At 37.5% G+C, this 15,737-nt stretch overlaps 1 protein-coding gene across 1 annotated transcript in view; it reads right to left on the reverse strand.

Annotated features, from left to right (window-relative positions):
- LOC132366225 (alpha-fetoprotein-like) overlaps nt 1-14,044 on the reverse strand; it is a 38,709-nt gene extending 24,665 nt beyond the window's left edge. Inside the window, exons 1-7 of the mRNA XM_059923824.1 lie at nt 13,960-14,044; nt 12,783-12,834; nt 12,494-12,635; nt 10,948-11,159; nt 7,846-7,978; nt 4,797-4,894; nt 2,869-2,998 (exon numbers count right to left, since the gene is read on the reverse strand). Of these exons, the coding sequence (XP_059779807.1) occupies nt 2,869-2,998; nt 4,797-4,894; nt 7,846-7,978; nt 10,948-11,159; nt 12,494-12,635; nt 12,783-12,834; nt 13,960-14,044 (852 nt within the window). The remainder of the gene's footprint in view (nt 1-2,868; nt 2,999-4,796; nt 4,895-7,845; nt 7,979-10,947; nt 11,160-12,493; nt 12,636-12,782; nt 12,835-13,959) is intronic.
- Between the last annotated feature and the right edge of the window lie 1,693 nt (nt 14,045-15,737).

The raw sequence follows: 15,737 nt of genomic DNA on the forward strand, positions 1-15,737 counted from the left end.
TGCTCATTGCAGCTCTATTTACAATAGCCAGGACATGGAAGCAACCTAAGTGTCCATCGACAGATGAATGGATAAAGAAGATGTGGCACATATATACAATGGAATATTACTCAGCCATAAAAAGAAACAAAACTGAGTTATTTGTAGTGAGGTGGATGGACCTAGAGATTGTCATACAGAGTGAAGTAAGTCAGAAAGAGAAAAATAAATACCGTATGCTAACACATATATATGGAATCTAAAAAAAAAAAAAAAAAAAAGGTTCTGAAGAACCTAGGGGCAGGACAGGAATAAAAATGCAGACATAGAGAATGGACTTGAGGACAAGGGGAGGGGGAAGGGTAAGCTGGGACGAGGTGAGAGAGTGGCATGGACTTATATATACTACCAAATGTAAAATAGATAGCTAGTGGGAAGCAACTGCATAGCACAGGGAGATCAACTCGGAGCTTTGTGACCACCTAGAGGGGTGGGATAGGGAGGGTGGGAGGGAGATGCAAGAGGGAGGAGATATGGGGATATATGTATATGTATAGCTGATTCACTTTGTTATAAAGCAGAAACTAACACACCATTGTAAAGCAATTATACTCCAATAAAATAAAATACATATTCTTTCCACAAGGCACATCACAGCTTCTAGGAACACTAGACAACACTTCAGAACTATACTCGGGCCATTTTAAACAGCTAACTCATCAACAAAAAGCACAGAAATGCAGAAAATGTGGCACTAAATAGACTGCAAAAAGAACACCTATTCACAGTATGAGAGCTACAACAAGAAGGCAGAGAGCATCACCTTGTTCTATTGTAGCTGGAACAATGCACATCTGCCAACTCAGATTTCCACTGCTCTGAGCATGCATAAATCTGGGAATGACCACAAAGTGCTGTGAGTATTGATTTGGGGGTCACAAATAAATTTTGGCATGTAGGTGAATTCTCAAGTACAGAATTCATGAATAATAAAGACTGACTGAAAAAATGTTTAAATAAATCCATAACAAAAGAAATGGAGAAGTTGTCACATCAGTTTACATCTCCATCCCTCCTCCAGTTTCACAGACAAACCTTCAGAAAACAAGTAAGTTACAGTGCTATTTAAGTTATTTCAGAGAATTCGAAAGGAAAAAAATTCTAACTCATCTTTTAGAAGTTATCATAACTGGATACCAAAACCTGATAAAATATGTGCCAAAAAAGAAAGTTCTAGATCCATTTCACATCTAAAGATAAATGCAAAAATGTGACATATATATATATATAGAGAGAGAGAGAGAGACCATAGATATAGTAAAATTATATTGACTTGAGCAATGTAAAGATGGGTAAATATTAAGAAATCTTTTAATATAATTCATCAATGGATAAGTCAAACAATAAAAATCAAATGAGCATCCTAAGAAGACAAAAGAATATTTACTAATGTTCAGAATCCATCCTATTTAAAACAAAACAAGACAACCTCTAAAACAGAGTGAAACATCTCAACACATAAAAGTATCTTTGTCAAGCCAATAACTCTAAACCTGTTTCCTTTATAGTCTAGAATAAAACAGGAATGCCAGAACTATCTAAAGTTACTTTATATTGCTTATGAATACTATCTAATATAATTAAATAACTGGAGATTGTTCTAGCATTCCTGTCATAGTATAGACCATAACAGGAGCCGTTCTAGAGTTACCAGTTTGGCATGGGTATTGTTTATGTGTTAAAGGATTTTAGAGATTTTTCTTTTGTTTTGTTTTAATACCTATGGATAGGTCCCAAAGTTCCCTGTAATTTTCACCTAGTCTTCATGCAGACAGGATTCTGAGAGCCTGTCCTAAAGAGCCAGCACGACTTCTAAGTGTATAGGATAGTATTGCTTCCAGTATGCGTTGAGATTCTTGCCATACGGGAAGTAATCCAAGAAGCAACTTTATATTGTCTATCTCCAGGATGGAATTGGCAGTAGCGGCCACCATCTTTCGGTCAAGCTGAATGCGGCACTGACCAAACAATGGCCAACTGCGATGGCTGCCAAGGGAAAGCTATAGTCCGACCCCAACTCTCTGTTCCAGCAAAGTAGACATTTGAGGACTTAGAATCTTAGGGGTTCTACTGAGTGTTCGATTCAATGATTTTTCTATTTTAATTGATTTTGTTACCCACATTCCTTAATCTGTTGTGTAATGGGACAAAAATTGTTGGGGGTAAGGATTCCTGCCCATAAGAGTCATAGATTTCTCACTGAAATCATGATTGTAGTCTGTCTTTGTTTCTGTTTTATTTTTTATCATGATGAAAATTATTCAATTTTCAAACTTGTAGAATGAATAGGAACATACTTGTAACTTGTGATTTACTAAAACGTTATCAGGATTTTAACAGCTACAATTTTTTCCTTCTCTGGGATTTTGAGACTTTAAATTTGGACGTGGGGCAGGTGAGTTCTATGCTGTCCATGCCCTGGCCCTTGTCCCTTGATGCCACACCTTTGCTTTTGGTGGTTTCTTCTTTCCTCCAGGCTGATAAGGCCTGAGGGTATAGTTTGCAATTCTAAGACTTGCTAGAGATTCAAAGATGAATGAAATACAATCCCAGTTTGGAAGAAAATTAGCAGCCAGCTCTAAAAATTTAAGAATAAAAGAATAAAGTAGATAGAATGAGGAAGGAAGGAAGGAAGGAAGGAAGGGAGGAAGGGAGGAAAAGAAAGACAAAAATTGTTTCATGAGAAGAGAAGAGAGAGGAGGGGAGACACCATTCTGTTGATAATATTAAGAAATGATAATTACTTTTTTAGATTCATTTATACCACCCTCACCTTTATTTAAAAAGTACAAGTATTTTAAAGAGTTTTAAGAAAAGAGAAAATCTTACTCTGCCAAGCACACACGCTACTGCATTTCCTTCACAACAGATCTGATGCAGATTTTTAATATCCATGGCCAGTTTGGCAATTTCAGAAAAGTTAGCTCTAGGTTGTTTTTTAGTCAACAGAACCAATTCCCTGAAAAAAAAAGTACATTTTAAACAGTTTTTTGAATTCAATTCTTTCTAAAATTAGTTGTAGTTCATTGAGTAACCGAAAGAATAGAAACACAGTTGCAAATGTAGGATGAAGACAGTTGTATATTATAAATGTTTTCTATTTCTACAGTGATAGAACCCAGAGCCATACAAAGATGTAAATCACAAAATGAAAATTATTCAATTCATAATCGTGTAAATAGAGTCATTTTCATCATTCAAATTATTGTTTAAAGAAGTTGAGTTGCTTAGATAGGTAATTTGGGAATTTATCTGACCTGACTTTCCAAATAAAATTCTTTATCAGAAAGATAATAATTGTAAGATAAACCTCTTAATTACCTTTAAATTACATCAATAATAACATTCTCAGTGGGACAAAGAAATCAAATCCTACTTACTGTGAGATTTCTCATTAGCTTGGGGAAAGGCTTCCTTTCTTCCTTTGTTTGATTTTGTTTTAGGGACCAGACTGGAGATATTTGCAATTCTAATAATTTATGTCCATGGTTATACACATAGGGCTAGATAGTTTCATTTGCCTGTTTACTGTGGTCTGAGACAAGTGATGGGTTTTATATCATTCCCATTATTTGCCTTGTAATAACAGAAAAATCACCCTTCTTCCCCCAGCCCTGACTCAGAGTCTGGAAATCAGGACACTTAGCTCTAGGAAAACATGGTTTCTTTTGGTTTAGAAAGAACTGACTTTGCCTAACTTCACATATTTGCTACTGGAATCATGGATATCATCCAACTCCTTTAAAATTCTGCAATAGTTCCAATAGTTGACACCAGGGAAATCTTCCATAGAGTAGAGATATATCTCTGCCTATTCCCACCTGTATCATAGGCGGTCATGAAATTCTCCAAATCAAGCAGATTTGCATCAATTTTAAAATTTAAACTTTGTCTCAACATTTACTCAAATATCTTGTGATAACCTATAATGGAAAATAATCTGAAAAAAAAATATGTAACTGAATCACTTTGCTGGACACCTGAAACTAACACAATACTGTAAATCAACTATACTTCAATTTAAGAAAAACTTTTATTCAGTGAAAAAAATAATAATAATAATAATTGTAAGAGGTTTGGTTCTTCCTTGTCCCTCTCTGTTCACAACCGAAAAACATCCCTGAAATTTTTCTAGAAATATGAAAAATGGGCTTGCCTTATAAGGAAAACTGAGCTTCCAGGCAGCCCAATGTTATCCTAAATTGGGGAAGAAGGTGATATAAGGGAAGATGTCTTCAGGGGTCAACTTGGGACAGGAACACAATCTGGGCCAAGATAGAGGCACACTGAGTAGCATCAAGTTCTCCTCCCACCCCACACTCCTCTATCCCCACCCCAAAAAACACCACTCGCTTTTTCTGTCCTACATGACATTAGAGCCAAAATATTTCTTATCTTCCAAGAGAAAAATACCTTTTGTCCTCTAACCTTTACCATGCAGAACTACTAAGTGTGAGCATCTGAATGTACAGAATCTTTTGTGCACTGGAGAAGAGCCTAAAGGATTTGAGCTGATGGAAGAAGCTGATAGAGGAGATATCAACCCCACAGGAGATAGTGGGTAGAGAGGAGGACTGTGCATTTTCAGGCACAGCCCAGTGTGCCCTATTGAACAGGCAAGTAGCACACGTGTAGAGAAAGGAACCAGATTTGCACTGAGACATTAGCAAACGAAAGATAAATGATTTTTCAAATGAGTTTAATCAAAGAGGGTGATCCAAAGCAACAAAGCCCACAAATCTAAATAGGTAACTTACACTGCTTTTGCTACTTTGTGGTTGAATTTAATCCCAATCTCACATAAGTGGTGATGCCTCAAAGATATTTCTCTAACGTATTTTCTGATGGGTTCTAGCTGTAATTAGAAAACCGACTCATCAAAGAACTATGGTAACAACAGAAGAAGTTCATCTCATGGTTAGTAAAGAAGAGAGAAAAATAAAAATCATATATCTCCTCAAAAGTAGAAAGTTTTTATTGCCTTATCTATGAGGCCAAATGTAAAAGCATAATTTGGTGAAGGCTCTGTTTTTTTGTTTTTTGTTTTTTATAAAATAGCATCTCACTTCCCCAGAGATTGTTTGTCCCAGAACTTAGACATTTGGCATATAAATGAGAACAAGAATGTGAACAAACAAAAATCCAGAGAGCCACTAGAATAAATTTCGATAACATCTTACAGTTGTATTTTGGTTTTATTCAAGTTACTAGCCCTGTCATCTTGAACATGTCTCCAAATGCTTATCTATGATATATGCTCCAGTTTTGCAATATATATTAATGGAGCCTCCCCCACAAAAATGTTCATATTCTTTAACCCAGAATTTTTACTTTTGTCTTCTAATAAAAAGCACATGTATTTAAGTCTCTAACCAAAACTATATATTCAATTTGATCACAACAATGTACAAAATAAAATCTGTGAATGAAAAAAATGAATAAAAGGAAATATACCAAAATTGGTATCTCTGTGTGGTGGGAGAATAAACAACATTTTCAAATTTCAGAAGAGCTCTATATATTCACTTAAAACATTATATTGACCATATATTATTTTAACTTGGGGTAACAGCACCTTACAATGCTTTTTTTAAGAACAAGTTAGATAATGTATACAGAGGCAATATTCAAACCACAAATATGACACAACGATAATAAATTATACTTTATAATTAATTATAAATATAATTATTATTTTTATTCTTATTTTGTTGTATTATACTCATTTGAAATCAAATACAAACAAGCTTATCCACTTCTTCACAAGAGAGTCTGTGAAGGCTTACCTCATAAACTACATTCTCTGATCATAGATACAACTTTTACATGACTGGCTATGCAATTTTCTCTGGGCAAGGAGCAAGAACTTCTAGGAACAGACATCCTGGAGGCAGCAAGACTGTAAACATCACAAAGTGAGGGAGAGGAGAAAAGAACTCTTAGCTAACTTAAAAGCATCTGCTTAGTATGTGGATGGACCTAGAGATTGTCATACTGAGTGAAATAAGTCAGACAGAGAAAGACAAATATCATATGATATTGCTTATATGTGGAATCTAAAAAAAATAGTACTTATTTATAAAACAGACATAGAGTCGCAGATGTAGAAAATAAACTTATGGTTACAGGGGGAAATCGGGGTTGGGGGGTAGGGATAAATAGGGAGATTGGGATTGATATATACAAACTATTATATAAAAAGTCGATAACTGAGAAGAACCTACTGTATAGCACAAGGAACTCAATACTCTGAAATGACCTATATGGGAAAAGAATCTAAACAAGAGTGGATATATGTATATGTATACTGATTCACTTTGCTGTGCAACAGAAACTAACACAACATTGTAAATCAACTATACTCCAATAAAAATTAAAAAAAAAATTATAGGGGCACGTTATACATTAAGGAAAAATTTCCTCTGAAAGGGTTAAGATTAAGAAAACTTTGAAACAAGTTACCTAAAAAAAACTAACCTTCATGAAAAAGTTCATTCTTCCAAAATGCCAGGTAATGAGACCTAAGTCTACACAATCACTTGTTTTTGTTGTTTTTAATAATACGAAACCAAAAGGAGACAAAAATGACTGTCTTGCTTAGGAATTCAGAATTGGCTACTGAAGGAATTGGAGATGACTAGGGAAAGAAATATATGTAAGGAGCTTTAATGATAATAGCTACGATTATTGAGTACTTAGCATATGTCAGACTCTTTAGATACATTATTTAATTTCTTACACAAGGTAGATGATGAGGAGCTCAATAGGAGAAATAGGTTTAGAGGAATAGAGAAATAGGGGTTGAGAGGCATATGAGAGAAATTCTCACTGAGGAGATCAAAGAAAACAGCAAGGAAGAAGCGGCACTGCCCTTAGACTTGAGGAATTCATCAAAACGATTATCAAACTACTATTCATTTCAACATGACCTTGGGAAAATCCATCTGGTGTGCCTTCTAAAGATGGTTATTTTGTGTTGATATTTAGAACCTTTAATGAACATACATAAAAAGTAGTTTTATTATGGAACAAATCACCGATTTATGTCTATTCAACGAAGGAGAAAAAGCCACACGGTTAAAATTAAGTGTGAAGCTAACTCTATTTTCTAAAGATGGCTATAATAACAACTTCTATCCCATGTTCTTCTTACAATGAGCTTTTGTTACAGTATATTTACTTTCTCCTTCAAACTGGTGAGATTTTATAGTATTTCAACCAATAGAGTAGAGCAGAAGTAACTTTTGAATCCTGGTCATAAAAGGCCATACAACTTCTGCCCTGAGGCTGCCATTCTGTGAAGCAGCCCAAACCAGCCAAGACAGAGAGACCACATGGAAAGGCCCTGAGATAATATGAGGAGAAAGAGATGTTGGACCAACCTCCAGGTACTTCAGACCTTCAGAGCCCCAGCCATTGACTGCAACCACATGAAAAATCAGGAGCCAGAAAAGCCCAGATGAGCCCTTCCTGAATTCCTGACCCATTGAAACCATAAGAGTAATAAACTCATTGTTATTGTTTTGAGCCACTAAATTTTGGGGTGTTCTGTTATACAGAAATAATAACTGGAATATTAAATATTTATTATGAAGTTATATTTATGCTAGATCATGCTTCTCAAAATTTAAGGACTCTATGAATTGCCTGAGTATCTTGTTAAAATGAAGTCTTCTTTAGCAGGTCTGGAGAAAAGCTTCAGACTGTATTTCTAACAAGCTGCCAGGTGATGCATATGCTGATGGTCCATAGCCCACACTTAGCATAACAAGTCCCTAAGTAAGAGTTGACATATGAATAGTTTACCTTTATCTGGAAGCATTCAGTCTTATTTTCTTCTCGGCAACAAGACTGAACAGCTGTTTCGTAGCAAGCAGACATGGTCAGAATAGTGGGTCCGTACAAGAATGGATGTTTCCTAGAAGTTTCATAAATGTACCTGTAATTTGACAAATACAAAGCTATATAATTTGGAATTCAAGAACATATGCTGACACTGTTTCTTAAAAACTTAGGATTCATTTAGTTTTGTTGACCTGAAACTTCTAGAATTTCATGGTGACAGAAATAGGATAGCACTGTACTTAAATGCATCAAAAGTTCACTACAGAGAGATCACTGTGAGGTTAGACAGTGCCCATGAAGTCACCAACTGTACTTTCTGGACCAGTAGGTAAAGAAAATCAGTAATTAAAACTTTTCATTTTTACATAAGTAGTAGGAGATAGAAAGTTCAATAGTCTAAACTGATTGTAAATGGAAGATTGTACACCTGGTGAAGGGGAATTAAATTTAGAAGCTATTGGTGGGTGAAGAGGAATCTCTGAAATCATCCATAAGATCTTTCTAGACTAGAAAAGTTAATTCCATTGTCCTCCAAGACGTGTCACACAATATTTTGGTTTCTTACTAAATCCCAGTCTTAATTTGCTTCTCAAATTTATTCTTTACATTCATTATAGAGCCTGGGCACCAGGCCTGCCTTTCACTTATAATCATATCTCCTCACACTATTCCACAAAGCTTACTCAAATTATTTACTCCCCACCTCCCCACACACACAATTACCCCAAAAAAGCTGACATTGCAGACAAAAACTGGCTCAATGTTCACACAAATCCACTTTCTCTTCTTGTTTTCACAGGAAGACTACTTTTCCAGCCTCTCTTGCAGTTAAGTGGGAACATATAACTGAGTTCTAATCAATGAAATACTAATAAACATGCCATACACCACTCCTAGGTTTGGCTATTAATTACTTTGCACAGTTCCCTAGTCTCTCGCTTTCTTTTTTGCAGTAACCTTGGAAACACATGCTCCAGATGGTATAGCTCCAAGGTGGAAGGATCTTGCACTCCTGAGTTACCCCTTGGAAGAGGGGTGTCAGGAGCTGAGCTGAGCTGGAGAAGGCTGACCTGCCAAGTTCCAGAGTAGCCAATGAAGACAAAAAGCCAAAATGAAAGCACAGTTAAGGCTTTAACCATTTACTGGGATAGTATAAGCAAAAGGCTAAACTAGAGAAAATGCTGACCCCCGCCCAACCTCCACCCTCACACCCCCTTACTCTTGGAAGTTCAGTCAATAGATTTGTTTCATTTCAGCAAAGTTTCTCAAGCCCAACTTGTAAAAAAAGAAAAGCAGAATTGACATTATCAAGATACAACTGCCACCCAAGATAAGGCAAAATTCTTGGTTGATAGGAAATTTCATTGGAGCCATTCAATACCTCTGCTCTCTGTTGGGTACTATGTTAAACTAAGAGTTCATTTTTGTGCTGCAGTAACTTAGTTCCCATAGAGGATTTTCAGTATGAACTAATCTAATTTCAAATCTCCAAAGGCAAAGTTGAATTTAGTATAAGGAAAAGCTTTCTAATAATTAGAGCCATTTAAAAATAGAATGTCCCTATTGCAAGGTAACAAAGGGTCACACTTATCTTACAATAATCAAAACTGTCATTGAAAATTCCTTAGATAATCCAAAGATACAATAACTACAGTTTGGTGTATCTGTATTCTATGCTATCTTTTGATAAGACTGAAATAGCAGACTTTTCCTCTAGCTTTGATATAAGTTACTGTTTCTTTGGTTGAGAACTAAACAAAGTTGTTGATATAATTATGAAGCAAGTAGTTAGAAAATTATTTTCTCCTGAATATTTATGGTTGTATGCACATAAGTTAAATTAGCATGTAAAATAACTCCTTGATACTGACTTAATTGTAAATGTTCAAGAAGAGATTAGATTCACTGCCTGAGTATTGGTTAGATTTCGTAATCTCTGAATGCTCAAACCTGATTTTATAATGCCTGAACCTGATTTTATAAATCTCACCTAGAGTGGCTAGCACTTCACTTAATAGGTAGCCAAGTTCATATTACAGTTTCCCATTTGGTTGCCCCTAATGTCAGACCAGTTGGAACCGGCCCAATCCTTTGTCCCTTAGTCCTTTCTCCCTAGTGACTGGGGCCATTTAATTCCTTCCTGAAGGCTCAGTAACTTCTGGGGCAATTCTGCCCATGTATAGGTGAATTAAAAGTGTTTACATTGTTCAACATCAAGTCACCCTGTCTGCTCATTCATTTCTGGTTTAGAGTTTCATGTCTAAAATCTGAAATCAAACCACCACCATGCCTTTTGACCTAGATCCAGCAATCAGATCTTTCCCTTATTCCCAGTGTGTGAGTCTGTCTTGACCAGATGGCCAGAATTGCATTCCTTGAGAACTGAAGCTTTGTACTTCTCTTGTCATTTCTACCTCTCTCTGGTTTTGGTTGCCTGCCTCTAACTTGTTCGTACCCCACTCTCAAAAGATAGACTCCTGTGCTAACTAGGAAACCAAAATATGAGCTCACCTACCCACGGGCTATCATGCTATCCACTCCAGATGGGAATTACAGAATCAGAGTTCTTGAGTAGAAAACTCATCTCTGTCGGATCCACAATTATTACTTATTCCTAGGTTCCCAATGACAGACTCTATCTCCATGCCTATCAGATACCCCTCCTGCTATCCCTTGGTGAACCTCCCAAACACCAGCCCATTGCCTGAGCTATTACCTGCTCTCTATTCCCAATACTCTGTTTATTGTGCTTTGTCTACTAGACTGTATTTTTCAACATCATTTGCTACTGGTCTGACCAATCTAACCTTTAAGGAGATGGGTCCTTTACAGATCCTAGTCCTTTTTAATGTTTCATGGCACAGACATTTTCATGCCCTCTTGGGTTCACTAAGACCATGTTGTCATTGTGAGGGAAAAAGATAAATTGTAGCTCAAATTTTCACTTTAATTTTATATAATCAAGCATTGTGTACTCAGAGGCTTTTATATTAAAACAAAAGATCTGTCTTCAAAATTGGAAAATACTCTTTTTCAAAGACATGGCAAGGAAAAGTGACTTACTTCTCTTTCACTGGCACTGGATTCTCTTTGTCCATCTCACAGATCTGCTCAGGATTTGAAATTTGGAATATATCACTGTAACCTGCAACATCCTTTTTGTATGATAGGAAGCACTTGTGTCTTGCTGAATTATTTGTATTGCAACAGTCAGAAAATACATGTCTGTCAGCCAACCCTTGGTTATTGCAAATATGCTCTAGGAAGGTAGTCATCTGTAGGAGGAAATAATAACTTAAGGGAAGGCACTTGTGGTCTACATTTCTAACCACAGGAAAGTTAAGAAATTATATAGAAAAGGCAACTGAGTGCAACTGAGTGCATAATGTTATACTCTGTATCCAATAGTCCCTGGACATAGCTCTTTTGAGTGAAAGCCTTTTAAAATGTTCTTAAGTCTAAATTCCCATATGCTGGACATTGGCCAAACAGAATTTATCATTTTCTCCCTACCTATGTAAGTGCTTCATTTTCATACAGTTGAAGGTATTAAAATAAAGGTAAGCCAAAATGCCCAGGACCTAAAGAAATAAAGGTATTTTTAATAAGAATTACCCACCAAGAAACAGCTGTTAGTTTGCTTTCCTTGCTTCCTGACTGTTTTTAGTTGGTTTCCATGGGACTTTATTTTAAAAGTTAAACTCTGAGGCAATGTGTATTCAGTGTCAAATATTCAAATAGAAATGTAATGATTCAGTTTTCAAGTATCTTTGAATGGCAGTAAATGTGTGGGATGCTGTAAACCTCAAATGACATATGCTTCCAGATTTGTGGGATAAGGGCAGAAAAAGGTCATCTTTGGAAATGGAAATAAGAAGAAATCGATATAAAATAAGTGAGGCTAGCCACTGGCAAAGGAACTTCATTTAAAGTGTGTCTCTAATTAGACTAATGATTTTTCTACGACTACTTAGAGTCTGGTAAAAAATAGGTAGGTTTTAGCCCAAGAAGATGGAGTGAAAAAAATCTATAAATAAAAAAGAAAATTATTTATTTGTATTTAAATTGTTGATATGAGAATAATTGATCCAAAAATATGTAGATTATAAGAATATGTTAGTTTTTATCAAGGATTTTTCTAATCACAAGATAGACATATTTTATGAGACAATAGTAATTTTCAAGATTTTCTACTAAGTGGGAAAAAAGCCTATAATAATATTCACTTTTTTCTTCTTTTTTATATTCTCTTAGAAACTTTTAAAATCAGTACATTAATTTCCCAGAAACCTTTATATGAGGATGTCAGACAATGATATTCTAGTGACAGAGAAAGAGCAACCGACTTAAATTAACAAATTGGCATTCTAGGGTACAATTCATTCTCTTGAGCATTTGGTTCTCAGAGTCTGATCTCCCAGATATGAAATGATAAAATGTAAGTTTATAAACCTACAAAGATTATATCTTGAGTGTGACACATGTACATATTGTTGCCTTAAAATCCCTTGCCTAATTATTCAATCATCCGACTTCATAACAACATCTTTTGTTTGCAATTTAGTTTTTAAAAAAACAGAGAGAAAAAGGGAGAACATGATTCACCTACCAATTGGTGACAACATTCTGAAGGTGATTCGTGTGGCTTGAGGCTCTTGCACTTCTCTGCAAGATCTAGTAATTCTTTAACTATGGTTTGTACTTTTTCATAAGTCAATTTCTGAAGAAACTGTGCAACCATAATACTAGTGCTGAAACAGAACACTTGTGTGAATGCTGAAGATAGAATCAAACTCTTTTCCTCCATCAATCTTGTTATATCACTGCCCTACTCCCCCCCAAAAATAATTAATATGATTTTAAATTTCAAACAAAAGAATACTGATAATAAAACTCACACAGCTCTTAAGTTCTCCTCTAGATAATTCTGGCTATTAGTGTGCTGCATGGCTGAAAAAAAAAAAGAGATTTTATTTACAGAAGAGGAAATTTTCCAAACTGAAATCCCCCTTGACAATTCAAATCTATATTTATTCATTCATAAATTTCCAAATTTGTTTTTGTTTATATCATAAACCAGAACAAATTATAAGAATATATCTTTTCTTTTATTTAAACTGTATTTTGTGAATGATTTCTTTCTAGTCAAACACATCATGTAGTTGAAAACCGTCTTTGGCTTACAAATAAGTTGCACATACCTGTATTGATACTTCTGAATTAATTAAACTTGACTCTTTGGTTATCTCTTATTAGAAGTTACTAGCACACGCAAAGAACACTAAGAAAATTAAAGCCTGGCATTAGGAACAAAAGTATAAACTTTAACACTTTGCCAGGCTTAATTTGGCAAAAACAGTAACTCATACATCTTGGATTCGCTCATCATCTTCATCTTCATCATCTCCACTCACCACATACACATACACATCCTCTCTATTGAAAACAGTGTCTTCCTTCTAATATCAATAGCTTCAAAAGAGCTTAGCAGCTATCTATTTAATAAAGAAACCATTATTATTTACATATTAACAAGTAAAAGCTTTGGAGACAGTTATTCTGAGTTCAGCTTCTAGCTCTGATACTCAATATGGCCTTGAGGAAATAACTTAAGCACTCAGAGTTTCTGTTTCTCTATCAAATGTAAATAACTGCTACTGCATTGGGTGGTTGTTAGTATTAAATGAAAGCCTATGTGTGAAGCATTGAGCACAGTGCCTGGCACATAGTAGGTACTGAATAATGTAGTTCATGGGATTATTCTTGCTACTATAAACACTATTGCTCTATCTAAAATCATTTATCCAATTTTAAATACAAGTTTGAAACACATCATTCTCTCACCTAGGGTGGAAGTAAGGTGGAAAATGAAAATGAGATCTTCCTGTGTGTGCTGCCTCAATATATCAATTCTCTTTCTGTATCTATTCCACAGGTTAATTTCTAGCAATCTTCAATGACTCTACTGACAGTGATAAGCACTGAGAAAGATAAGCCTTTCCATGTATATGTTAATAGTCATTATGTTTCATCTCCTGGCACATGGGTGTATAGATTGTAAATAGGATTGCCTACCTGCATCTAGTAAACTTCTCTGAAGAGTCTGACATTTAATGTAGCTGCAGAAGACAAGAAAAGATATGGTTCTAACAGTCTTCATTATTTCAGATGAATCTTTATAGAGTACATTCTATCATTTGAGAGAATTGAGGAATCCTTTTATATTCTTTCCAAGTAATTGCTATTAATAATTAACGTTTTTCTGGTGAAAGTTTTTCCACCTTGGTCACTATGACCCTCAAAAAATTATAGAGGGCTTCCCTGGTGGCACAGTGGTTGAGAATCTGCCTGCTAATGCAGGGGACACGGGTTCGAGCCCTGGTCTGGGAAGATCCCACATGCCGCGGAGCAACTGGGCCTGTGAGCCACAACTACTGAGCCTGCGCGTCTGGAGCCTGTGCTCCGCAACAAGAGAGGCCGCGATAGCGAGAGGCCCGCGCACCGCGATGAAGAGTGGCCCCCGCTCGCCGCAACTAGAGAAAGCCCTCGCACAGAAACGAAAAGCCAACACGGCCATAAATAAATAAATAAAAATAAATAAATAAATAATAGAAATTCATGACATTGAAGAAATATTTTTGATAGATAGCATTCATTAACAAATACTGGATTTTAAAATGAGTCATGTCGGGGAGGAGCTTCAAGATGGCGGAAGAGTGAGACGCGGAGACCACCTTCCTCCCCACAAATACATCAGAAGTACATCTACACATGGTACAGCTCCTACAGAACACCTACTGAACGCTGGCAGAAGACGTCAGACCTCCCAAAAGGCAAGAAACTCCCCACGTACCTGAGTAGAGCAAAAGAAAAAAGAAATACCAGAAACAACAGAATAGGGACGGGACCTGCACCAGTGGGAGGGAGCCGTGCAGGAGGAAAGGTTTCCACACACTAGGAAGGCCCTTCGCGGGCGGAGACTGCGGGTGGTGGAGGGGGGAAGCTTCGGAGCCACGGAGGAGGGCGCAGCCACAGGGGTGCGGAGGGGAAAGCAGAGAGATTCCCGCACAGAGGATCGGCGCCAAGCAGCACTCACCAGCCCGAGAGGCTTGTCTGCTCACCTGCCGGGACGGGTCGGGGCTGGGAGCTGAGGCTCGGGCTTCGGAGGTCGGATCCCAGGGAGAGGACTGGGGTTGGCGGCGTGAACACAGCCTGAAGGGGCTAGTGCACCACAGCTAGCCGGGAGGGAGTCCGGGAAAAGGTCTGGAGCTGCCGAAGAGGCAAGAGACTTTTTCTTGCCTCTTTGTTTCCTGGTGCGCAAGGAGAGGGGATTTGGAGCGCCGCTTAAAGGAGCTCCAGAGATGGGCGCGAGCCGCAGCTAACAGCATGGACCCCAGAGACGGGCATGAGACGCTAAGGCTGCTGCTGCCGCCACCAAGAAGCCTGTGTGCGAGCACAGGTCACTCTCCACACCTCCCCTCCCGGGAGCCTGTGCAGCCCGCCACTGCCAGGGTCCCGTGATCCAGGGACAACTTCCCCGGGAGAACACACAGCGCCTCAGGCTGCTGCAACGTCACGCCGGCCTCTGACGCCGCAGGCTCGCCCCGCCTCCTCCGTACCACTCCCTCCCCCCGGCCTGAGTGAGCCAGAGCCCCCGAAGCAGCTGCTCCTTTAACCCCGTCCTGTCTGAGCGAAGAACAGACGCCCTCAGGCGACCTACACACAGAGGCGGGGGCCAAATCCAAAGCTGAACCCCGGGAGCTGTGCGAACAAAGAAGAGAAATGGAAATTTCTCCCAGCAGCCTCAGGAGCAGCGGATTAAATCTCCACAATCAACTTGATGTACCTGCATC

The sequence above is a fragment of the Balaenoptera ricei genome, chromosome 5 (genome assembly GCF_028023285.1).
Source record: "Balaenoptera ricei isolate mBalRic1 chromosome 5, mBalRic1.hap2, whole genome shotgun sequence".
Lineage (NCBI taxonomy): Eukaryota > Metazoa > Chordata > Mammalia > Artiodactyla > Balaenopteridae > Balaenoptera > Balaenoptera ricei.